The 25,454-nt window shown below is 40.4% G+C and overlaps 1 protein-coding gene across 1 annotated transcript in view; it reads right to left on the bottom strand.

Annotated features, from left to right (window-relative positions):
- Nucleotides 1-1,436: 1,436 nt before the first annotated feature.
- Nucleotides 1,437-25,454, bottom strand: part of LOC108730241 (fat-like cadherin-related tumor suppressor homolog) — a gene marked incomplete at its 5' end in the record, with an annotated part of 53,022 nt that continues 29,004 nt past the window's right edge. Inside the window, 19 exon segments of the mRNA XM_018459810.1 lie at nucleotides 1,437-2,444; nucleotides 2,982-3,128; nucleotides 3,502-3,642; nucleotides 3,910-4,243; nucleotides 4,847-7,552; nucleotides 7,632-7,769; nucleotides 8,229-9,626; nucleotides 9,701-10,344; nucleotides 10,456-11,508; nucleotides 11,628-11,864; nucleotides 13,863-13,886; nucleotides 14,737-14,961; nucleotides 15,041-15,212; nucleotides 15,311-15,881; nucleotides 16,208-17,601; nucleotides 17,603-17,715; nucleotides 18,078-18,291; nucleotides 19,262-19,414; nucleotides 24,982-25,137. Coding sequence (XP_018315312.1) covers nucleotides 1,891-2,444; nucleotides 2,982-3,128; nucleotides 3,502-3,642; nucleotides 3,910-4,243; nucleotides 4,847-7,552; nucleotides 7,632-7,769; nucleotides 8,229-9,626; nucleotides 9,701-10,344; nucleotides 10,456-11,508; nucleotides 11,628-11,864; nucleotides 13,863-13,886; nucleotides 14,737-14,961; nucleotides 15,041-15,212; nucleotides 15,311-15,881; nucleotides 16,208-17,601; nucleotides 17,603-17,715; nucleotides 18,078-18,291; nucleotides 19,262-19,414; nucleotides 24,982-25,137 — 10,374 coding nt within the window.

Raw genomic sequence — 25,454 nt, 5'->3', positions numbered from 1 at the left:
CTTGTATGGCATTAAGAATTAATTGGCAGTTTTAAAAAGTATTCCATTATACAATATTATATGGAGTTCTTATGATGAAGAATACATGAGATACGAATGGCAGATTGGTAAAGGGCGCGATGAGGTGAATTACCTCGCACCGCTGAGCAGTCTTATTAAAGAGTAGATAGACGATAAAGCGTGATGTAAATAGTAGCACCATGTATGCAAATTTATCGGTCGTACTGATGGTGACTGAATAAAGAGATAAAAGGGAGAAAAAAGTTAAATAAACGGAACGTTGACTTAGCTTACGTATACACGGAGGAGGCATCGCCCCTTCCATCGCTCTTCTTTGTTTCTTCTTAAATTTGTTATAAAACGTTGGGTAATTAACATTGCAATTATTATGATACAAGTTATAGTATTTGATCATCGTATAAACATTATTATCATCACAGTAAAAATATTTCATATTTTTTTAACTATTAACCTGTGCATAAACATGTGTACAATCGCGCACATGTTTGCTCCGTAACACGGAGGAGGCTGTTCTTCTTTTTCACTAGAGTCCATTTACTTACACGTTAATCTGCTACCTCTTACTTAATATATGCATTATTAAGTAGTCCGTCGGTTCATTTATATGTAACCAAAATAAAGTCAGTTAGCAAATAGTAAAAATACACAAATGTACCTATGTATCTTTTGCACTGGAATTATAGTTGTTGGATTAATATGTTAAATTTAAACGATAGGTCATTAAACAATAGTCATTGGTCTGACGACACGGTCGTGATTAACTTTACTTTTCTCGAGTAATGAATTCTCTTTTTCTTATTCAAGATAATTTCTTACGCGTGTAAATGTAGTCATAGTTGACACAATCTATTTTTCTCTAATAAATCTCATCTCCTTGGTAGAGTCGAAAGAAATATTTTCAATTATTGTAAAAAATAAAACAATATTAAGAATGCCTGCAGTGTGTAGCGTTCTCTAATATGTAATCATATATTTTTCTTCTTGATTAAGCAAATAATTTGTATTTATAGAGCGTATTAACATCTTCCAAATGAAAGAAGAAACATGGCTTGGAAGTAGAAAACGTACGAAAATTATATGTTTAAATATCTTTTTCTACTACCAAGTCATAAAATTACGTTGATCTATATTTTCAATTTTATCTGTTTATATACAGGATATTCCGCGAGGAAATCAATAAATTTCTCAGAAAGTATTCTAAGAAAGTAGATATTTTATAGAATATAATTAAAAAAATATTCACATGAAAATTATAAATGTTTAGTATTTTTTGTTTGTTATAATATTAATAAATTGTCTGTCTTGATAATATTCATTGTAAGCCAAATTGACAGTACAGTATATATGTATATAAACTTTTTTGCTTATAATAAAGTCTAGAATACATTCTAGAAGTTTATTAATTTTATCACGGAATAGCCTATACATTATTACAAAACATATATGTATATAATATTAATAAATGAAGTAGAAGCTGTCTAAATTTTTTCATCGATTCTGATATGGATATACGCGACGTACGCACTGCTTGCAATTGTAAGACATATAACTATTCGCGATGAGTTTGCAGGATTAAGTACGCTGATTCTCTTGAACTCTACCTATGTAGGAGGAGATTTGAGGCGCGATGTATTTCCGCAACGGCATACATCACGCGCGCGACGTGCGTCCAGAACACGCCGGTGGTTCGCATAAACGTTCCTTACTTCATAGCTGCCTGTACAGTCTGTCTTACTTCTCTACGACGATATAACACTCTATGTACAAAATTGCATATTCACAGATATCCGCGCGTCTCAATCGTAGAAGCACGGAGAAACACGCTCTCGCACGCTTCGGTCTATCCGCGTACTTCGGCACCACCGTTCGTCACACTGAGGTCTGCGTGATGCCGTTCCCCGACAGCCACAGGCGTCCGTTGCTCTTCTGATCCGTGATCTCGTACTCAGAATCATCGATCTCGCACAGATTCGTGGAGAGATCGCTGTTGCTGGTTGCGCCGCCCAATAACGAGTTCCTTTCCTCCAGCGTGGTGATGACGGATCCAATCTCGTCCTCCTCGATCACCTTGTGGCATCGGTTACGGCGGGTGCTCGGAAAACCATAAGGCACTACGTCATCTTCTTCTTCCTCGTCGGACTCGAGGGTGCTGAGACGGCCGTTGAGCGGATTCGTCTCGTTCTCGGTGTCGGTGTGAATATTGTAATGCGGCAGATATGAGTTCGGGTGACGCAGATAGCTCTCAGAGCTCTTATATTTGTACTCTCCCTCACCGCCGCTATCGAGAGGATTCAGACGCTGCGTCTCCGCGCAATGATATTGCTCCGAAAACTCGGTCCCGCATTCGGAATCGCCGACATATTCCGATTCTTGATCTTCGTTTAGCGTCTCAATATCCCTCGTTGGATCTATTGGACCATGCACTATAACAGAATTGGAAATGTTACATATTTCCATATATTTCCATATTATACAAATATATTGTTCAGAAAGTTTTACAAATTACCATAATTAATGTTGTTAGCGAAATAACAAACTGGAATGTATGACATTATGATATTATATCACATTTCTCGTCATGCATAAATATTGACGTGGTTAATTATAGTACTAATTTGTTAGTCCCTATTATTATAAATTCACTATTCTATTATTATATTACAATGTTAAGACGGCATTAAATACATCATTTTAGGTTCTATAATTTTCATTATTGGATGTGTGTCAATAAAACTACTAAATTTTTGTGACAATCTAACAAGTTTGCTATCAAACTCAATACTTATGACGTTACTAAAATTAAAGCTGTCAAACATCAATATTACACTAATCATGCTAATGCAGAAAGAGGTAAATCAATGGGCATTCACAGATATCCGCGTCGCAATCGTAGAAGCACGCTCTCGCACAGCTTATCCACTTCGGTCTATCCGCGTACTTCGGTACCACCATATACTTACTCAATGGTAGTTGATGAGTATTAGACTCATTACTCTCATTGCTATGGAAACTGGACGAGTCTGGGACCTCGCTGCCGGGTACCTCCGTGATGTTGGGCAAGGGATTCTGACTCGGCCTAACCCAGTCTGAGCAGTCCCAGTGATACCCTAAAAGCATTGCAGACAACGACTGTACTCCGACACGCTACATGCGATGCGGCATAGTGTTGTGCGGTGAAGTAAAAAGTAGAGATAGTGCGAGGGCAAATAATAGCACTCGATTGAGATAGTACAAGCGAAAAAGCGAAGACCCAAAGTATACTGAGTATCCTAAGATCACACATCTTTGGCTATAGCAGCTTCTGGTGAATTTGTAAAGTTTTATTAATAGCCGTTGATGATGTATTTTTAAATTTTATTACTACACTGATACCGCAAGATTTAATGCTTACATTAAAACATCTTTAATTTTTAAGAAATGATATACGATTCAAAGGATACTCTCTATCTCGAGCCATACGAGCAGGCTGTCTCGACTTACCGCCGACGATGCGAGGATCATCCTCGATGGACGTGACGGAAGTGACGGAAGACCCAACCGCATGAGGCGTTCGTCGAGAAGAGTTTAGTAGAAGTCCTCCAGTGGTCAGCTCTGGTACCACTGGGCTCGCTCGTTTCAGGTCTGTTAGTGCACACAACACGAAACACGCTGGTGTTAATAGAATAATCGGCTACGCCAATGATAGAAAGGTCGCAATGAGAGAGAAAAGATAGAAAAAGAGCAAGAAAAATTAAGGGAAGGTTTCGTCAAGTAGAGATTAGAATAGGGAAGAGCCTAATGCTCTACTCCTTACGATTGCATGCCACAAGCGAAATCAAAAGTAAGAAGCTACCGGATGGAGCCAAGAGGGTGGTTCCTCTTTCATTGTCGCGGTCGTGGACCACTCACCATTCTTGATTTTAGTAGTATCGGTTATGAAGGAGGCTAATTGCATCTGCTCCTGCCAGGTGGGCTTATGTAGACTGTCCGTGTCGCTGCCAGTTGCATTTCCGCCGACCGGGTTAGCGAGGGTCAGGGACGGGGGTGGTATGGGAGTGCTGCGATTCAGGTTCCGCAGATAATCAGGCGGGAAGTTCTCTAATTCATCGCCCGCGCTGCCGTAGCTGCGCAGGGTGTCCAAGTTATTTAGAGCCACCGCCGCAGAGTTACCGTACGTGGCAGGCTCGTTGTTCGAGCTTGGAGTGTAGGAGGCGGGTCTAGGAGGACATTGGGGAGGTTCTCTCTGTAAAAAGAAGAATTACACGTAGACCTTAAATGGGATCGACGCCGCGATGAGGGGAAATGTTCCACGTGGGCAAACCAAACAATTGCAAATGAAAAATAAAATAGCGTTAATGTCGATTACTAAATAGCCATTATATACCACAAAGAACTGAAGGCATTATATTGTAATCGTAAGTTAAATCTCTCGAAGTCTCTCATCGTATAGATATTAAAATAATGCCTTCAAATGAATGTACATAGTATATCTGAAAAGTTCCCAGATAAATATTCTAAAAAATCAACGAATTCAGATATTAACTTTAATTCATATGCTTCTACATAGTCCTCTCTCCTCTTAAAATCCCCTATGAAAGGCGATTCCCGAAGGAGAGCATTATAATAATTTTCCAACCATTACATAATCGTTCTATTGCGTATGTCAAGAGGGAAGGGGATTACGAAAAAGTCTGCTGTAAATAAAAACTGATATCTGAATTCGTTGAATTTTTTTTGAATTTTTGTCTAGGAATTTTTCAGATATAGTATGCAAGTTGGAGAGCTCATGCTTTTATAATACGTCTGATAATGAGAATAGTTAATCTAAACATAACAATAATAGTACCTGTATGACTTCCAGATTGCTCAGTTTCGAACTGCGCTTGAACTCGTGCTCGTTTGGCCTCGCGGAATTAAGGACCATCTGCTTCCGTGTCTCGTTGTTAATGTTGTTGGCGCGCGTTCTGGTTCGCTTCGCCCGCATCCGCCAGAAAGCGACGAATATGACGATGAGGAGGATGTTGAGCAGCACCGCGATGCCGATCCACATGAGATACTCCCATGGAATGTTTAAGTGGCTGGATATGATGGGCGTGGAGAAGGCCGGGTTGCCGCAGTTCAAGCCGGTCATATTCGGTGGACAGATGCATCTGTACGTGCCGATTTCGTTCACGCAGGTGCCGCCGTTCGTGCACGGACTTGCGTCGCATTCATTTACGTCGGTTTCACAGTGATCGCCTGTGAAGCCCTGGCATTTGCAGATGGGACCGTTATTTCCCTCCTCGCACACGCCGCCGTGGCTGCACGGATTCGGGCTGCAGTATCTACCAAATTCACAACGTTTGCCACTCAAACTCGGTCCGACGCAATCGCAGACGTAATCACCGCCTTCCGGCACGATCTTGCAACGGCCGCCGTAGAGACAGGGCGATGAGGCACACGGATCCGTATCGATTTCGCAAGCTAAACCGGCGAACCGGCTGTGACACTGACACTCATAGTTGTCGCTGCCCATGTCCTTGCAGGTGCCACCATTTTGGCACGGCTGTGAACCGCAAACACCTGGCGGCACTAGGATGGTTGCCGTGTCACAGCTAAATTCAACATTGGCGAATCGCTTGAGGATTGCCACGCTGTTAGCACCGCTCATGTGCAATGGCACAGATATCCGAGCGATCCTGACGTCGTCCATACAGCCAACGAAACCGCGCTGCACGTCTTCGAAACCGATAATTGATGGATGTTGTCTCACTTCAGCGCCCAAATATAAATCGTCCGACTGCAAATTCAGAATATCATTGATACCAGGCGCAGAACCATGAGCAATGTGTTTTCCATCTACAGTCAGTCGGGCGCTGTTGCTTTCTCGCTCCAGTTGAATCTCATGCCATTGTCCATCACTCACGTACACACTGCTCACCCTAACCAGTCCTTCGCCGCTGCCCAGATCGAATTTGTACTGCATCACGCCATTAACAATCTCCAGAATATTATAGTCCACTTTGCCGGCTGCGTACATGAGGTTGCCAGTAGGCTGCATCGTTCTGATCCTCAAGGATAAGCTGAGACGGTCTTCGATCGTTTGTCGTATTAGAGCTTTGTCGATTTTATAGCGAGCATAACTCTTGCCGCTGAAAGATATGGGATTTCGCGGAATGTAACACGATTCATCGTGGCACTTGGAAATATCTATGTCGCAGGTCTGACCGGCATATCCCTCAGGACACTGGCACGAGTATCCTTGAATGGAGGAGTCCGGCACGCAAACTTTGAACAGAGGACAGGGGTCCCTGGCACATTCGTTGACTACCACTTCGCAGTGATTGCCGGCATATCCTTCCTTGCAATTACATTCCATTTTGTGTTTATGTCGCGGTGATACGAAGCTCATCACGTCAGTGGATACGGGCGTTATTTGCGTAGGATCGAGAGTGATCTTGTCTTGGCAGTCGCCGTAGAAGCAGTAACCTTTGTTGCACTTGAACCGAACGATCTCTTCGACAACTAACTTCGTCGACTCCTCCAACTCCTCTACGTGTTGGTTCAATGCCTCGCGTATGCTCTCTGACGCATAGAAACCTGATGAACCCGCGGAACTCGCCGCTTTTTTCACAGCGAATAGAAGGTCGAGATCATTGTGTACTGCTTGGCGAATCGCTCGCGACTTGATTAAGTTCGCCTCATCAGTCGACGGCTGTACGCTGATAATGACGATATCCTTAAGACGGCAATTCATCGCGTTGCGAACAGTTCTGACGAAACCCTTGCGATGACTCAGCATGAAATCCTCTGGACTGACCTCTCGAAATCTCACGATCACCGAACTCTCGAGCATTTTGTCGGTCACTAGATCGACGTTAACTTTTACAACGGAGTACGAATGGAACTTGCCGTCCGTCACGCTAACGTTTATCCTGTACTCGCCTACGTCAAGTCTGGGCAGGGCCACTAATGTACCATCGATCTTGTCTATCTGGAAGAGATCGATACTTGGGATCGGCGAGGATGGTATCAAACTGAAGAGAAGCGTATCGTACTGATCTTGATCGGTTGCGTGGACTTTCCCAATAATACCACCGGGATACTCGTCCATGTAAGAATTGATAATCACTTCGAGGGGCGTGATTACTGGTGGATATTGCGATTCCTCGATCACCTTGATTACAACCCACGCGTCCGAGTACAATGGGGGACTGCCGTTATCGAACACCCGAACATGTAGAACATATTTATCTTTCACTCTGTTGTTGAACTTCGTCGCTGTTCGCAAAGTACCGTCCTGCTCCAGCCGAAACGCATCTCCTTCGTTCCCGGAACGGAAATCAAAGGTGTACGGGTCGGCATTCGGTTCAATGTCCGCGTCTGTGACTACAAATTGTAAAACCGTATGACCGAGCGGTTTGTCTTCCTGTACAACAGCTGTGTAATTTGGCAAAGAAAATAACGGCGGATTATCGTTCGCATCCAGAACTTCGATGTTCACCATCACGAAGCTCGAGAGCATCGGTATGCCATTGTCACGCGCATGAACTTCTAACACATAGCTTGCAATCTAAAAGAAAAATTAAAATGTTTATTGGAGTATTTCGTTTATGTTTGCATCTATAATATATATTGTATTTGGTACTAACTTCTTCTCGGTCCAATGGCGCGGTGACAGCTATCTGTCCAGTTTTTCTGTCAATGGAGAATTGCTTCTGTCTGTCGCCACGTTCTATATAATACGACACATTGCCATTCTCTTCGCTATCTAAATCGTTCGCATAAACCTGAAACATCAATAAAATAAAATATTTTAACGAGACAAATAGTTTCGCATTACGTAAGATGGATTTTTTATTAATAATTATTTATAATTTTGTGTATCTATTTGTCATTTTATATATATATGTTACATAATACAAAGATTCCTATAGCATTCTTTAATTAAAGTCATTGTAATAGTTACAAAAGAAATTGAATTCGATTCTTGAATTCTCATTCTATATGTAAGAATTTTTTTGTGAAAAAATATTCCATTATAATAAGAACTAAAAATAAATCCTAATCCAAGGATAATTAAATAGACCGCAGTATTAGGTCTGTTCTTTTTAGCTAAAGTTCTTGCATGGTTCATCTTTCTTTCTTTTCTCTTCACGTGCAAGAAATTCAGTTAAAAACAACAGGCCTAGTATCCTTTTGAGAAAAATTATGATAGAAGTGCAAATAATAAAAACTGAGAAACTCACTTGCGTAACTTTTTCCCCGGTTTTTGCATCTTCCCTCACAAAGGCTCTGTACGAAACTTCGCTGAAAATCGGCGCGTTATCATTGCTGTCAGTGACGGTGATATTGACAGTAGCGTGATTGCTCAGCGGCGGAATGCCTCCGTCAATAGCTTGGATAGTGAGGAAGTAATCGCGAGCCCGTTCATAGTCCAGCTGTTCAGCGATGGTTAAAACGCCTGTCTTGGCGTCTATTTGGAATTTTTTATGCTCATTGCCACCGACAATCGAGTAATATATATCAGCGTTCACTCCTGTATCTTTTGAGGTGGCGAGCACTCGTGCCACCTCGGTACCAACCGCGTAGATCTCAGGTACTTTCGCGAAATAGAGTTTAGAAGCGAATTCCGGTGGATTGTCATTGATATCCTGTACATTAACGATGAGAGAAGCGATCCCCATTAGCTGAGGGGTGCCCTGATCAAGCGCCTGAATAGTAACATTGTACATGGCCTTCGTTTCTCTATCTAATGGTTTAGCCAGCGTGACTATTCCACTGTCCGCTGCGATGAGAAAGTGACCATCCGCTGAATCAATAAATTCATATCGGATCTTCCGATTGATACCGATATCGTCGTCCGTAGCGTGTACCTTCGTCACTAACGTGCCGATCTCCACGTCCTCGGGCAAAGTGCTGCTGTAAGTTGACATAGTGAATTTCGGCGCGTTGTCATTGAGATCGGAAACGAGAATCTCCAGTTGAGATGAACACTCCCAAGTTGGCTTATCTCGATCCTGTACATGGGCTGTCAAGGAATATTTGGCTTGAGTCTCTCGATCAAGCTGTCCGACGGTTTTCAATACGCCGGTTTCCTTATCTAACGAAAATTTGTCGTTATTGTCGCCGGTTAAGTAAAATCGTAGCTTAGCATTCGGCTCGTCGTCGTAATCGGTGGCTAATACGGTCAAGACATAAGCACCAGGATGCGAGCCTTCGGAAAGTATCTCTCTGTAACGGTATCTGAGGCAATACGGCGGATTATCGTTGACATCCAGGACTTGCACCGTCACTTTTGTTTCAAAAACGTATTTTCCATCTGTACCAACGATTTGAAGCTCGTAACGATCAATGGTCTCTCTGTCTAAAGATTTTGCTACGTATACTTCGCCGGTAGACCTGATTTGAAATTGCGATCTAGAATCGCCGGACGTTATATAAAATTCTATCGGTGTGTTGACGTCTGTGTCTTTGTCGGCGGTGATCAATTTTACCACAACCGTTCCTGGTAAAGCGTCTTCGTTCACCGTAGCCTCGTAACGATCGTCAACGAACGCGGGCGCGTTATCGTTATAATCTTTTAACTTGACGTGCACTGACGTTCTCGCGAAGTGTTTCGGATTTCCATTGTCAGTCGCAACCACCTGAAAAAAAAAGGAATTATTATGACTTATTCTATTTTTAGATATATTTGGGATGCTTATGTATTTATGTTTACCTGAAACTTATATTCCGGCTGCTTTTCCTTGTCGACTTGTACTAATGTTGATATCCAACCGGTATAAGCGTCCACTGTAAAAACGTTTGCTAATTCTCCTATATCAGATCCAAAAGAGTAACGCACTTCGCCGTTGCTACCGAGATCTTTATCATGCGCAATAACTTTGAGTATCGACGTTCCCTCTTCGATGTTTTCGGCCAAACTAATCGCATAGGGATTGCTTTCGAATTTCGGCGCGTGATCATTCTCATCCAGTACCTGAAGAGTGATCTCAGCAAGAGCTGTGAGCGGCGGACTGGAATCCGTTTCAGCGAGAACCCCGATTAAATGATTGTCTTTCAATTCTCGATCCAATGGTCTCGCTAGAGTAATCTGGCCGTGAGAGTCAATCGTAAAGAGCGGGTTATCTTCATCGCCAGATACTATACGATATGTTACAGTGCTGTTTGTAACGGTTTTGAGTTTCGTGATCGGCGTGCCGACGGAAGAGTCCTCTCTTACAAAGAATTTATCTTCTTTCCGCTCAAACAGAGGCGGGACATCGTGGGAACCCATTATGTAGATACTTAGCGGCACATCGGCATGGTGCGTAGTCAAGCCTTTGTCCTCCGCACGAATAAATAGCTCGAACAATTGGTTTTCTAAAAGTATAACAAATATTTATTTGTCACATAAAATCTCTAACAAGACGGATCGTATTGATCCTATTTATTTTGCTTATAGTATAAAGATAAAATAAATATATCTCTTACCCCACGGCATAGCGCTCTTCTGCAGATAAAGAGATCCTGTATCGGGATTTATTCCAAACAGAGATCTAGCTGGTGACGTTTGCGGTTCGTAGATGGAATAAACGATCTTGGCTGCCTCATCCTCATCCGCGTCCTGTGCCCTGACTTTCAGGAAGGGTGTATTCAGGGACAGATTGCCCTGAATGGTCGCTTTGTATTCTCTAATTAGGAATACCGGCGCATTATCGTTCTCATCGCCGATCTTAACTCGCACCATCACGAATCCGGATCTACCGCCGCCGTCCGTCGCCATGACTGGTATTTCATAGCGCTTCTGCTCCTCCCGATCGAGCTTCTTACGTGTTACTATCTCGCCAGTGAGTTTGTTTATCTCAAATATCTCCTTCATCATCTCCGACATTATCGCGTACGTCACCGTACCATACTCGCCGAAGTCTTCATCCACGGCCAGCACGCTGGTGACCAGTCTACCAGGCAGTTGGTTCTCCAAGACGGTTACCTCGACTATCGGATTCGGGAATTTCGGATTGTGTCTGTTCGCGGGCAGGATCTCGATCTTGACACGGGTGAAACTGGTGTAGACGCCGTCGGTGACGGATACGTTGAGCATGCTGAGTTTTTGCTCGCCAAAGTTTTGCATATTTATCAGCGAGATGATGCCGGTCGACTGATCGATATTGTACGTCTGCTGTTCGTTTCCACCTATGATGGTGTACGTCAGCTTCTCGTCGACGTAGTCGGGATCGCTGGCTGTGACCACTGTCACGAATTGGCCACGTTCGGCGTGCTCCGATAGGAAACAGGTGTATGAGGGCTGCTCGAACTTGGGCGGATTGTCATTCATATCGATCACGCTCATCCAGACGTGCGCCGTACTCGACAGGCTCGGCACGCCACGGTCCATGGCAATCACGGTGAAATGATGGGACTCGTGACTCTCATGATCCAAAGATCGCTTGAGAAATATCACACCCTCATCAGGATCGATGTGGAAGAGATCCGTGCTGTCCTCGGTGTCATTTTGAATAGCATAACGAACTTGTTGATTGATGCCTGTTGCAAAATAAATATGTACATAAAAATACCAATTTTTTCCAAATTCCATTATGTATAAAACCGAAGGAGATACAATCCGATTTTCAATACAAAGTTTAAATTTGTTTTACGCTTACCTGTGTCATTGTCTCTGGAACTCACTCGCAGGACGGGGGTCCCAAATACCGCCGCCTCCGACACCGAGATGTTGTAGGAATCCTGTGTGAATTCGGGCGGGCAATCGTTCACGTCTAGGACGAGGATGCTGACGAGTACCTCCGCGTAAACGCCTGATACACTGTCGGTGGCGCGCACGGTCAGCTCATACTGCTTCTTTTGCTCATAATCCAGTTCATCCACCACATAGATTACACCTGATTTATACGAAGAGAAGATTGTAGACCCAAAGCACATACAATGCAGCGGTGTGTTTACGTATCCGTCAAAGGAGCGTGTTCTTACCAAGAGCGATTGAAAGCGAGTGCGTATGAGAAATTAATGTACTTTATTTAGAAATGATCATGTGAAATCAAAAGGCTCCAAAATTTAACAATAAAAACTTAAGGAAAATTGCCAATGTGAGCACAAGGTGTTTTATATGATAATAATTCGTTTATTAAAAAAATAATATATTTACAGACGTTTCGATTCTATTTAGCTTTTGTATCATCGCCATTTCGATTTCGTAATTAGCGGTGAATTCAGAATTGTGAAAATATATGTATATTTTTGCGATATTAATTCGACGGATCTGTAGACACTAGAAGTCGCGAATGAATGCAGTTACGTGATAAACACATAAAACGTCCGGATTTCATAAAAGATTCGCTAATGCCTGTGATAATGCCTGCACCTTTTGAGAAGTAAATATCAAAATTTCACACTGCGAGTATATTGTTTTGACGTATCGCGACTTTTGTTAAATTAATTCCAAAATAATCTGGGAAATGGAATAAATTCTGATTTGCTTTGCGTAAGGTGCAGGCATGACATGCGAGCAGATTGAAGCTATTGAAATCTCGTGAAGAAAATGAAAATGGGTGGGTCGTACGTTCACATCCAGGCGAAATATTTATGATGCGTCTAGACTGGCCTCGAATCATGGAACGATAGTGCGTGTAAGCAGCTATTGTACTCCAAGCCGGTTTCGTGTAGTTCCATCGCGATATTTTGTAAATGGTGCACACGACTAAAGCAGTTTATAGATGAAAGAAAGAGGCTCCCTCCAAAGCACATATTATAATCTTTTTAAATTAGAAAAGCTCGGGAAACTTCATCTTTGTAATGTTAGCCTCCGACGAGTACGTGCAACAAGCTTATGCCATAAGTTAGCAAACATATCAATAACTTGGAATGTTTATTGTTACTTTTATTGTGGCATAGTATCGTGCGATTATATAAAGTGCAATTTAATAAAGTGCTACGGGTAATAGAATGGGAATAGAATAAAAATTAATTGAGATAGAAACCGGGATACGTGAAAAAAAAAAATCTAAACGTGCCATATATATAATTTGGAAAATATGAAGTGCATCTCGTGCAAATTTTATAAAGATGATTGATGAATTTTATTGTTTTTAATGAATGTTTTGTTGAGCAATAAATATATGTATATTGTATAGTTTCTGAAGTAATAAATGTAATCGAAAAAAAATGGAATGTTCCTTCATAAAAATAAAAAGTTCAAATAAGAGATTTTTATTTCACATTTTCCATTTAACTTTTCATGAGGATTATTTTATTCTTGGTACTATTTCAGAAACACAATGTATAAATATATATTAATATTATTATGCAAGAGAGAATAGATTGTACGTGTCGCCGTGTTGTCATGGTAATTGCATAAGATAATTGAATAATTTGCATCGATCAAAATGTTAATTGGAAATTCAATCAAGCGCTGCAGCAATTGATAGCATATACATATTTTAAACTATTAATTACATTCTCCACTGAAGATCGAAGATTAAAACTGCGATTTCATATTGAGTATAACAATAATTAATTGTTTAAATGTAATTCTAGAAATGACCGACATCGTTCTTTGAAAGTTTATATAAAGATATATTTCCGGAGTAGAATATTACACAGATATATAAAGATACCTCTGAATTAAGAACAAGCAAGAAATTCAAATCTGGAAGTTCTACATTGCATTCGACGCTATCGGAATACAAGTCGCTCCCGATTTAGTTATTGAATCTCAGATTTAGCCAAATTCAATTTCGTTGCTCGCGCATTGTTTCAATCTGTTCGACCCAACTATAGCGATTTGCCTGTGATATTATATCGTGCATGAACACAGAGCGGTGTGTAATATAGCATAGCAACACAGCATAGACCGATAGAACTAGAATCTTTTTTATACTCACAAGGACCATTGTTACTGTCGGGGGCTGCGAAACAGGGAGATACAACAAGACTTTAATTTCTAGTTTCCAGACACAAGCAGTTGTAAGAAATACAATAAGAAATATGGAACAAGTATCATAATCCGTATACAATATAACAATCTATGAAAAATAACCGTAAATACAAACAACTACTAAAAGTACATACGTAATTGAAAGATTAGATTCATTGAAAAGATTCAAATAAAATTTTAAAAAATATATAATAAGATAATAAAATGTAGAATCGGCGCTAAAATCGGTTTAAATTTTAAACTGTGTATAAAAATGTCTAATTTTTAATATCTCATGATTAACGTTATAACAAATTAAAAATATGTTTCTTTCCCCATTTTCCTCTAATTTCACCAATATTGTTATGCGATTAGAACTTAGTAACCAACTACCATAATGCAGCAAAACTGACAAGTTTACTAAGTATAGCCATACTAGCAATATATCATAAGAAATCCTTCTGTAGTTTGAATAGTGTAAGTCCCATAGCCAAGTTACGTAATAAAAACGGGAATGTTTTACGAGTCCGGTCCAAATGTCTGACGTAATATTCACTTTAATGTAACGTTTATATCTTTAATTAAAAAAAGCTCTGAATATGGAACGTTTTCACCATTATTGTCGATCAAGGAAATCTTTAAATAAATTTAGTTTGATATTTCTTGCTGCGCAGTAATAAGAAATAATAACATCGCCAATTCTTATACGTTTCTATTTTGCCACTGTACCATACAATTTTACAACGTTACGCTATCTCATACGAAATTATTTACCAACCTAGACTTTTCGTTTGTCATCTGATAGAGCATGCCTGAGAATCTGTGTTGCGTATTTTACTTACCCGTATTGAAGTCCAGGGCAAACTCCTCAAAATCATTGCCCTTAGTAATGCTGTATATGAGTTTGCGATTTAGAGGTGACTCAGCTTGAATGGATAACGCCAAAGGTGAATGTACTTCTATACTCTCGAGCACGCTATCCGTATAGAATTGCTTGTCAAATACCGGCATCGAACGATCTATCACCTTCACGTTGACTGGCACTTCAATGGAGCAAGGCGTTATTCCTGCAATCATATTTAGAAGCTCATTTAAAACGGGATCAAGCGGAAAGCGAGTTATTGACTTTGGATTTAACAAACTTACCGCCGTCGTACGCGGCGATCGTAAGCTGGTATTCGCGATTGTGACCTTCAAGATTCTGCTTTAAAGATATTTCACCGGTTTTCCGGCACACTTTGAAGAGCTCCCCGTGACCTTTCTTCAATTCATATCTCACTTCGCCATTATCGCCACTATCCATGTCTATCGCATGAACCTGAATGATAATAAAAACATTTGGTATCCGTATATACAAAACCGAAGTTAAAATTGAAAAGAAAAGTACATCATTCATGTATTAAGAAATCTCTCTACCTTTGTAATGACATCGCCTTTTTGAGCGTCGACGGAAACTACAGCATAGTAAGGTAAATTAACGAACATCGGACAATTGTCGTTGATGTCGAGTATAGTGACGTTCACTATGACGTGAGCTACCCTGGGCTTCTCTCGATCAGGCGGATGGCTCTTCGCCTCGACGATTAATTCGTAGTGATCGCATACTTCTCGATCGAATCGTATGCCGTTGGTCCTGATCGCTCCGGAAGTTGGTCCGATCACAAACATGTCGGTGGGATTAAGAATACTGAATATAATGTGCTCATTCAATGAACTACCAAGGACGTTTACTACCACTACGGTTGTAATCTTCGTGGAGTTCTCCAAAATGGCACCTTCATAGACATTCTTTTGGAAGATCAAACCAGAATTCTCCGATTTTTCTACCATCACGTTCACCTGTGCCACGCTCGAGTACTTGCCGTCTGACACTCGCACGTGGAGAAGATAGTTCTTTTTCATACGATCTGGATTATGGACCGTAATAATGCCGCTCTGGGCATCTATATCAAAGGTATGAGCCTTATTCCCATCGATGATGTCATATCTAGATAAGTATGAAACGCATTATTTATCAAGTAATTTATCAGATGCAAAAAGTAAACTGAGAATATTGATAATGTAATTAAAATTTCGGATTAATTAATTCAAACTCATTATAGTCGAAAACATTATGATATTGAAAAAGTGTGGTTATAAAAATATATTTTTTTTAATCTGCCAATCTGAAATTTATTCTTCCAATAATATAAAAACAATGTGCAACGAATGCAGTCATTATTATAAATTATAAACTAAGAATGCATTTAATACTGAATACAAAACAAGGATCTTGACAGCTAGAAAGCCCACCGACGTTTCTACAGCACGTACCTCAACGCGGCTTCCTCGGAGCTGTCAGGATCCACGGCGTTCACCCGAGTGACGGCGACGTTCTTATACGTCGGCAGCAGAAGCGTGACATTGTAATCAGTCTTGGAGAACTTGGGCGGACAATCGTTAACATCTGTCACAGCTATCATCACTTTGGCAGTAGTCTCGGATGAGAGCTTAGGCTTGCCTAAATCTGAGACCTTTACGTGAAACGAGAACATCGGTATGGTCTCGTGGTCTAGTAACATGACCGTGCGTATGGCACCGGTGCTGGAATCTATGTGGAAGTACTTTCGCGGTAGATCCTCGACAATATCATAATTAAGCAGCGCGTTTAATTCGGAATCCGCATCTTCGGCCTTGATGACTAACGGTGCGCTCGTATTGGTCAAAACAAGGGAACCGATGCTGGCACCTTCGCTGATCTCGCCGCTGTATTGGGCTTGCAGAAAACGCGGGGCGTTGTCATTTCTATCGAGTACGTGAACGATGACATTGCAGATGGCCGAAGCGCCGGCCATATTTGTAGCCGACACCGTTAAATTGAAGAATTTAGTTTTCTCGTAGTCCAGTTCATTCTTGATGACTATCACGCCGGTGCTCGGATTCACGAAGAAGGTGTCGTCGCGATTACCACGCACAATCTCAAACTGTAACGACGACGTACTCCGCGCCTCCACATGTTTCACGTACGTGCCAAGCTGTTGGTTCTCATATATCTCTGCAGACATCTCCTTCTGGATGAAGCGTGGCGGCGCGTTGTCTGCCATTGTCACCATTACATGTACCGGTACGGTGTTCGCCAACGCGGGAGAACCGTGATCGGTTGCCTTCACGAGAAGGATGTACTCCGAGGAGATGCTAAGGTCGAGATCGCGTGCGACGCGGATAAAACCGAGATCCGGATCGATGGTGAACACGTTGCCGACATTCCCGGACGTGATCGAGTATGTAATCTTGGCGTTCTCTCCACGATCCCGATCAATCGCACATACCTGTACCACCGCTGTTCCAATCGGCGAGCTCTCGTATACCTTTCCCTGAATAATCTCGCTGATAAATTCGGGCGCGTGATCGTTGTGGTCGTGCACGGTGACGATTACTCGAGCGTAGTTGCGCTTGGCTGGCGTGCCCTGATCCTTGACCATCACCGTCAGCACGTGTTCCTCGATGGTCTCCCGATCGAGAGGTTCGTTCAACGTGATCGAGCCCAAAACCGAGTCCACGTGAAAGATCTCAAGTGAAGCCTGAGTCTGTGCCGCGTGCAGGCTGTAGAAGACCTTCTTATCCTCGTCCTCATCGGTCGCGTGTAGCTGCAGGATTCTCTCGCCCTTCTCGACATTCTCTGAGATGTCGACGTGATACGTGGTTTCAGTAAACTCCGGTCGGTGATCGTTGTACGCCGATCGTGAGGTTGTAAAAGTTTTGGGTCTCCCAATCCAGCTTCTTCGCGAGCAGCACGTTACCGTTGTCGCGACCGATGAAGAACTCGTCGCGCTTGTCGCCGTCTAAAACGTGTCGATAAAATTCAGGATGACTATTGTGATCTCTAGTACTTAATTCCATTGTAGATACGCGAAATTGTAACGTTTTAATGTTTTATTACTCGCGTGGGATGTTCAGAACACTCCGGCCTTATAAATTCGCCAAATGTATGAATTATTATACACATTATATTTGGCACAAATTGTTTCACAATTAACAAAATTTTCTACATCTTTATCTAAAAGATGTATCGAATATTTATTATCAATCTTTATTTAATTATAAAGAAAACAATGAAAATGAAATAATGTTAGGAATGTAGGAAACATCTCATGCGAGTAATTACGTTAAAATAACCACGCGAATAATGTGTATCTGTTCTTACCTAAAATATCATACCACAGAGAATCACCGTCTTTGTCGTTAGCTTGAACGAGAGCGACTAAAAAGCCCGCCTCGTCGCTCTCCGTAACTTCTACGCTTTGATTGTTTGTTTTGAATACTGGAGGGTTCTCCGATTCCTTCGGCGCCTCCACAACTTGAACAGAAACTCGGGTCTGATGACTACGCTGAGGCTCGCCGTGATCGGTTGCTCGTATCTGCAGAATATACAGGACGTAGAAACTCCTATTCAAATCGAGTTTACATTGTAGAAATACCGGGTATGAATACGAATATGGCACATTATAAAGTCAGAATCTAAAATCCAACGTGATGTAATATGATGCAAATTTACTCCAATTTTTTCTTGCCCCAACATTTTTCCTTTATGCTCCAATTGTTACACAATTTAATACTGCTTTACTTAATGACGAACAATTGAAGGGTTTATTTTTTCAAAAACTAAAAAATCACACAGTAAATAAAACATAAAGTCTAAAAAGTTGAATTTAAAAAAACAAAAACTTCTCATATTTGAACCGTTCTTTGTGTAAATATGATAATTTTTCTCCAAACATGTAATAGGTATAAAAACAAAATTTTAGGTCTTAATTGATATTTTGAGGACCCATGTAAAAAATAAAAATAAAAATTCTCTGTACTTGTTCAATTCTTGCGAAAGTTTTATATTTATTACCTATTTATCTTATAATATTTTACATTTATCTTTTTTATAACATTAATAATGCTACCAACGCTTGCTAGACTACTTTGGCTCTTGTTTATAAAAGGACTTGTTTTGTTCTTATCGGAAAAGCGATGGACGATTAGTTTCATTTTTGTAAAATAAAATATTGAATTCTTACATTTTCCATTTTCTGTATGAATCTTGCCTGAAAATTATTCACGATGTGACGCTACTGAGAGAGAACGGTTTGATGCCATAACCCAGATATTTTTAAAAATGGACTTATTTTTGGTTTTTTTTTTATAAAAAAAACCTTCAATTATAACCTTCATATTTATTAAACTTCATTATTAAACTTCAAAATTCTTCTTTCTTTTTTCGATTACACAAAAATAGATCATATTCCCTGTCTCTAATGAATAAAACAGTTATTTATACATCATACAAACAGTTATTTATACCACTAAAGTGTTTTTAATTAACGAGAAAAATCCGATTACCATCATTTCGTATTCTTGACCAGCCTCGAATCCACGCTGAGAGTACACCATCCCCGTGGTGGGATGAATTTTAAATTTGCCTTTTCCCCGACCGCCTTTGATGCTATATTGGATTCTCCCGTTGTCACCAATATCTTGATCATATGCAAGAACCTAAACGCAAATTTTTAGAATTATTTTGCTGCCATCAACGTTACAGATAAACCCATCTACTGCGATGAAAAGTTCAGCACGAAAAAAACGTTAGTATGCTTCGTACAATCTATAATCGGAAGAATGCTGCGAACAAGAATTAACATACCCCGAAAATTATGTAACTAATAACTAATGTCGTTTAACATGAACATCTCTATGAAAAAACGTAAAGGTTCGTATCAGCGCACAAGTATCTCCAAAAAAAAAAAATTACTTTCTTTTAACTAAAAGACATTTCAAATAAGAGAAGGAATTCTATTTTTGATCGAAGCGAATTTTAGTACTTAATAATAAAATATTTATATGTAAATTTATAAATAGATACATGATTTTTCTAAATCTATATATAAGTACATTATTAGATATCAATAAGATCCACTTCGATCGAAAGTAGGATTCTTTCTCTTACTTAATTTATTCTTATCGGTTTAATTTCCACTTAAAATTGCTTAGAAGACACTTCCTTTCTATACAATCCTCTAAACGCAAAATGCATACTCAGGCTCGCGAGACATAGAGATAGATGCAACTTGCGCAATTACGTTCCTTACGGCGTCGTGGAAAATAATGACCCTTCGATCGAAGCGCAAGTGTGGCATAATCCGCATGCGATACATCGAGAAAGAGCCAAGACCGTCGTGATAGCAAAATGCAGCAGGCTCCTCCAGTTTACTGGCGGTGTGCCTTAAGCGTGCTAACGATCGCGATCGCGGGGTGCCGCAGATCCGAGAGAATGGTAGTCGAGCGGAAACTGTTGTGGTGCATGCACGCTCCCGCGAGTACATTCGCGCATTCGCGTGTTATCCTCGGTGAAAACAGACGAGTCCGGCGTGTACGCGGAAAAAATATAGTTGTCTATGCATTAGCTTCCGTTGCTTCTCCGTGGTATCTCACGTTCTTTCCATAAGTAAACATTTTTCTCCGTGTACACCGCCGGCACGTTTCTTGCTGCACCAGAAACGCGTTTCTCCTTCCGGCATCTTCTTCAGCGCGGAAAAACGGGAAATCAAAGGGCGGTAAATTTGACTAATTACTTGTCTGACTCAAGCTGCGTGAAGGGTTTTGAGTCCATGTCTTGACGTCTCTCTTGGCGCGCCGCTGACTGGTAGGCTCTTGATATTTTATACGACGTATGCATCCTCGCACACGCATCGTGCCTGCGTTATTCGCAATCATTTTCAAACTTCTCGGCACTCGAAATGATACGCAGATCATAATCCGCGATATCTCGTTCCACCCTCAGTCGCGCGTTCGCTCGTGGAGCGCTCCTCGATCGCGCATCTCACGCAGACATTGCGCGATGTGCATACGGATCCTTAGAAATACGTATATCTTTTCGACTTGGATGAAAAATTTGGAATAACGATGAGGCGCAAATGATCTGTACCGAATCGGAAATTCAGCGAAAAATTTAGCGCGACCGATCCTTGCTAACCGCAAGATCTTAATGTGCAATCATTAGTAGCGATAAGATAACGAAACATTCTCAGGCGGCAGTCTCGCATCGTACGATAAGGCAACATTCAGGAGCGCAATACACATAGACGAGCACAAGAGAGACATGAATTATCAGATAAAGAGAGAGGGAAAAGGAGGAACGGAGAGATAGACAAGACGCGCGGGGGTGAAAAAGGGGTGCAGCCAAGAATGTATATACATATAGTACATAAAGACTGTGCGTAGGATAGGATAAGACGTTCAATTAACTCTCGAATGGTCGTGCGTGGAAGCTTGATTACCATGTAAAGAGTTGTATAAATGTCCATCCGTTATAATTGCCGACTTTATCGGCTACAGTTAGCTTCCGGAAGTAATTCGATTACGCGCGACCAATCGAGGTGCGATCGATTAAGTGCGTGTACACGCAAGTGATCCGTCCTATCGACGGGCACAGAGCAATAGCATGAGAGAAAAAATATATGTAAAACATAAACATGCACGAAAAGAATGAATTTGCTGAAGTATCTAAAAATTCAGCTAGATACAAATTTGAAAATAATTTTGTTGGTAAATTCAAAATAATTACGTAGAAATCTCAAGTAGAGACCCTCAACTGAGAGTCTGGACATTCAGTAGTCTTTTCGTGAAACAAAAATATGGCGGCATTGTGGACCATATAAAACTTATGGAAGTCTATGTACTCAAATAAATAATCAATTCAAGACCAATGAGAGTCAACGCAGACGGAGGTGCTACACGATTCGATTACAAAAAGCTAATTACTTTCCATTGTACAAAGACTTCTTTATTCTTGAACGTTTCAGCTCTCTTTGGAGTCCTCTTCAGTAAAATTACATATCCTAATTCGTTGAATAATCCGCCAAGAATGAGTCACTTTTAATTAGCTTCTTGTAATTGAATCGTATAGCATCTCCGTCTGCGTTGACTCTCATTGGCCTTGAATTGTTTATTTGAGTATATAAATTTCCATAAGTTTTATATGGTCCACAATGCCGCCATATTTTTGTCTCGCGATCTCATTGATTGTTTACTTTTGTTTTAAAAAGATTGAGAGTTCCGTTTCTAAATTTTATATTTTTTACTCAGTAATAAAAACTCATTGCCGCCATATTTGTCTCGAATGTTCATACTTACTTGAGGATCTCTCGAGTACAATGAGCAATGCTGCAAAAAGTTTTGACATTCTAGCAATCAGCTTGAGCGTGTCACATAATTATTTTGATGATCCAATAAAATTATTTTCAGATCTGTATCTAGCTAAGTTTTGAGATACTTCAGCAAAACTGTTCTTTGCGTGTGGATGAAAACGTACAATTGGCATAAAAGCGCTCGTGAATCAACGCAAATGGCCCGCGTAAAAGTGAAATAATCCGGCCAGTCCCGCATAACGAAATATAATATAGAAACTATAAGAGCTATTGTATGCTCGCGCGCCGCGCGCCAGGCGTTTATTTTACGTGCCAAGGTGTCCTTACCCTGAAGATACGATCTCCTGACAAGGTGTCGGGGCTAAATGTCTCCCAAGTCCCGTTCTCTAGTAACGTATCGATCGAAAGGTCGAACTCCCGCGAGCGGTTCCTCGATTTCTGTCGAGAACCAGAGAGGACAACTTTTAGCCTCAGGACTGTTTCTATCGAGCGAACGATTCGAATCCTTTTTTTCCTCTCCTCTTCCCGACGGTTATACGTGTCTGCGTGCCGATCGTTTATCCTCGTTATCCTTCTTCCTACCCGCGACGACATCCCCGATTTCGTATTGCCCGAGAAAAACTTGAAGCCCATTCAAGTTTCGACGTAATAAAGCCGCGCGAAAACTTTGCGATGCTCTACATCCTTTTAGATAGAAAGGCCTGATATTTTTGCATAATTACTTTCACACATGTTTTCACTTCACATCGGCATGATATTGCTTTCTGTGTCACATACAATGATCGCAAAATTAATATGTATTTTGTGCGCGTGGAGATGAGTTTTGATTTATAATTTTTTTTATTAACGAGACGGTAAGGTTTCCTAATGCAAAATTAATGCTTTCGTTTCGAAAAATTCATTCTTTGTATTTTTCAGACACCGTGTCGCAATAAAAAGCATTTTTCCCGTTTTTCTGTTTTCTCATAACACGACACGGATTAAATACATTACGGACATGTATGGTACAGCTGTGAACATATAACGTTAATATTTGTGTCATCTGTGTGTGCGTGTGCATGAGGACCGACCGACTATAATAAAAATTAGCATGTTTTACACGCACCCCCTATACCAGTTAAGACACGACAAACTTTGCATTTTTAATCATCTTTCTACAACAATTAGTGTCCATTTCCACCAATGTAGATTTATAGATTAACTTTAATTGGTTTAATTTACTCTTTATCTTTTGAAAATTCTTGAAAGAACTAGAAGAACTTGGAAGAAAAAGATAACAAGTGAGTTAAACCACGATTAAAGTTCTACATTGATAGAAATGGACATAAATCAAATATAAATTAAAAAGACTTTCTTCTTGCTGTTATTACGTGACAAATCTCGCGATCGTGCCTAATTGCACTGGCGGATCGGGGCTCCTCCAAGGGCTGAAACCCACATCCCTTAGAATCTCCTTTTTAAAAAATATTTATAGCAAAATGTTATATGTATTTTTAATATTTTTGAAATACTTAATCACAATTTTGATATTCCAAAAATATTTTTTAATTTAAGAAACTCCTAGATATAAAAAAACATATATTTTATTATTTTATTTTATTTTAAATAAAACGTTTATAAATTATATCATTTAAATAATACTTTTCCAATGTAATGATTTAAATAGTAATTTAATGCTCTATTTTTTCACATTTGACTTTAAAAAAGAATGTCGTTTGTGACGCACCAATGGCTTCCCTCCTTGACGAGGGGGTAACCACTTAATGTAATCATGGGACAGCGTTCTCGAAATCATTATAAAATTCATATGAAATCTCTAAGCATAATCCGATAATTATATATACAACCACGAGAAATCATTGTATAATATTAAATAAAATCGTATATTTTACCAAATTATTTCATATGTAGTGGAAAAAATTATTTGTAATCGGATGAAATCATATGAAATCATGCAATCTGAGGGACAATATTTCAGTTAATAGTTACCCCCTCGTTCCTTGACGAATTCCTGGATCTGCCATTGCCTAATAATAATAATTGTAAGCACGCTGTATCTAAGTATTGAGCTTTGGATCAAGATTATAAATTCTTTTGTTTTCAATTCTGCACAGTTTAACAACGCCTCGTAATTTAATTTGGGCCGACCGACCTCCAGCCGATGCTTGTGTTTGCAGCGGACGTGCGACGTTCACATGGAGGTTCACCTTCGTAGTAACAAAGGTGACGAGAAAAAGACAGAGAGCGAGAGAGAGAGAGAGAGAGAAAGAGAGAGATAGGAAAGAGAAGTGGGATGGTGGCTGTGCCAGGGATCCTCGTGCTAGGGTTCACGAGCTAAATCTACCCTTTCTATGCGACGATACTCGGTGAGGGGGTTACTTTGATCACATCGAGAAGAGGAGGCTCTGATGGGAAAACGATAACGAGAAGCGAGGGAGGAGAAGAAGTCGCAAGCGGTCTGCTCCATGTTGGTGTAATATATCAGGCTATTTTTTTGTTTTTATAGTCGCAGCGCGCGTGACACTCTTGCAAATTGTGCGTTAGTGGAATTCTCGTAAAATTCCGGGTCAAGTCGTCACGACGCACGACGGTCCAACGTGAGACATGAATAGAATTTTACACGCTTGTGTCGCGAGACGATTCATCTTTCGCGTTGCGGATTAAAACAATTTTACAAGTAACGCGCGGTATGTACATACAGCGAGACACAAAGGTTGGCGCTTTTTACACGGGGGACGACAACGGAGAAAGCAGAGATCGTTCAGGGAAGATTTGGGTCGCTGTTCACGCAATCACTTTTGTACTGTGCCCCGGTTTATTCGTTGGCGTGGAAATGTATTTACAAGAAACACGAATGAATGGAAAGCCCATCGAGAAGACCGCGTAACGCGCGAAAAAACTCGAAGAAATCTGTACCTGAAAGAGTGGCTTGTCGGTCGCCGGTGACGCCGGAATCTGGACCGTATAGAATTTTTGCTCGAATTCAGGGCCATGATCATTAATGTCCGCTACTGCGATGACGACTCTTGTAGTCGATGACAAAGGCGGCCTACCGTTGTCTCTCACTGTCACCTAGAAGCATGAAATCACCAATTGCAGCAATAATTAAATACATCATCGAGTAAACACGTTACATTAAAATTGTGAAGCAATCGTTCAAAGATATATATATATATATATAATGTGATTTAAAATAAATATATCGCTAATTTGTTATAACAACGACACAATGGTAGAATAATGAAGTTTTCCAGGAAATAAATTTACATGTTTTGAATCGTTAAAATTTTGAAATGCAATTTAGATATTGATAACCGATATTACTTTGATACAATAACTGATTGTAGAGAAATAAAAGAATGTTCTTATATTTTTTCTTTTTTCTTTAT

Source organism: Mycetomoellerius zeteki, unplaced genomic scaffold (genome assembly GCF_001594055.1).
Source record: "Mycetomoellerius zeteki isolate Tzet28-1 unplaced genomic scaffold, Tzet1.0 scaffold87, whole genome shotgun sequence".
Classification (NCBI taxonomy): Eukaryota; Metazoa; Arthropoda; class Insecta; order Hymenoptera; family Formicidae; genus Mycetomoellerius; species Mycetomoellerius zeteki.
Note: the sequence above shows the minus strand (reverse complement) of the source record. Positions and strands in the feature narration are given on the sequence as shown.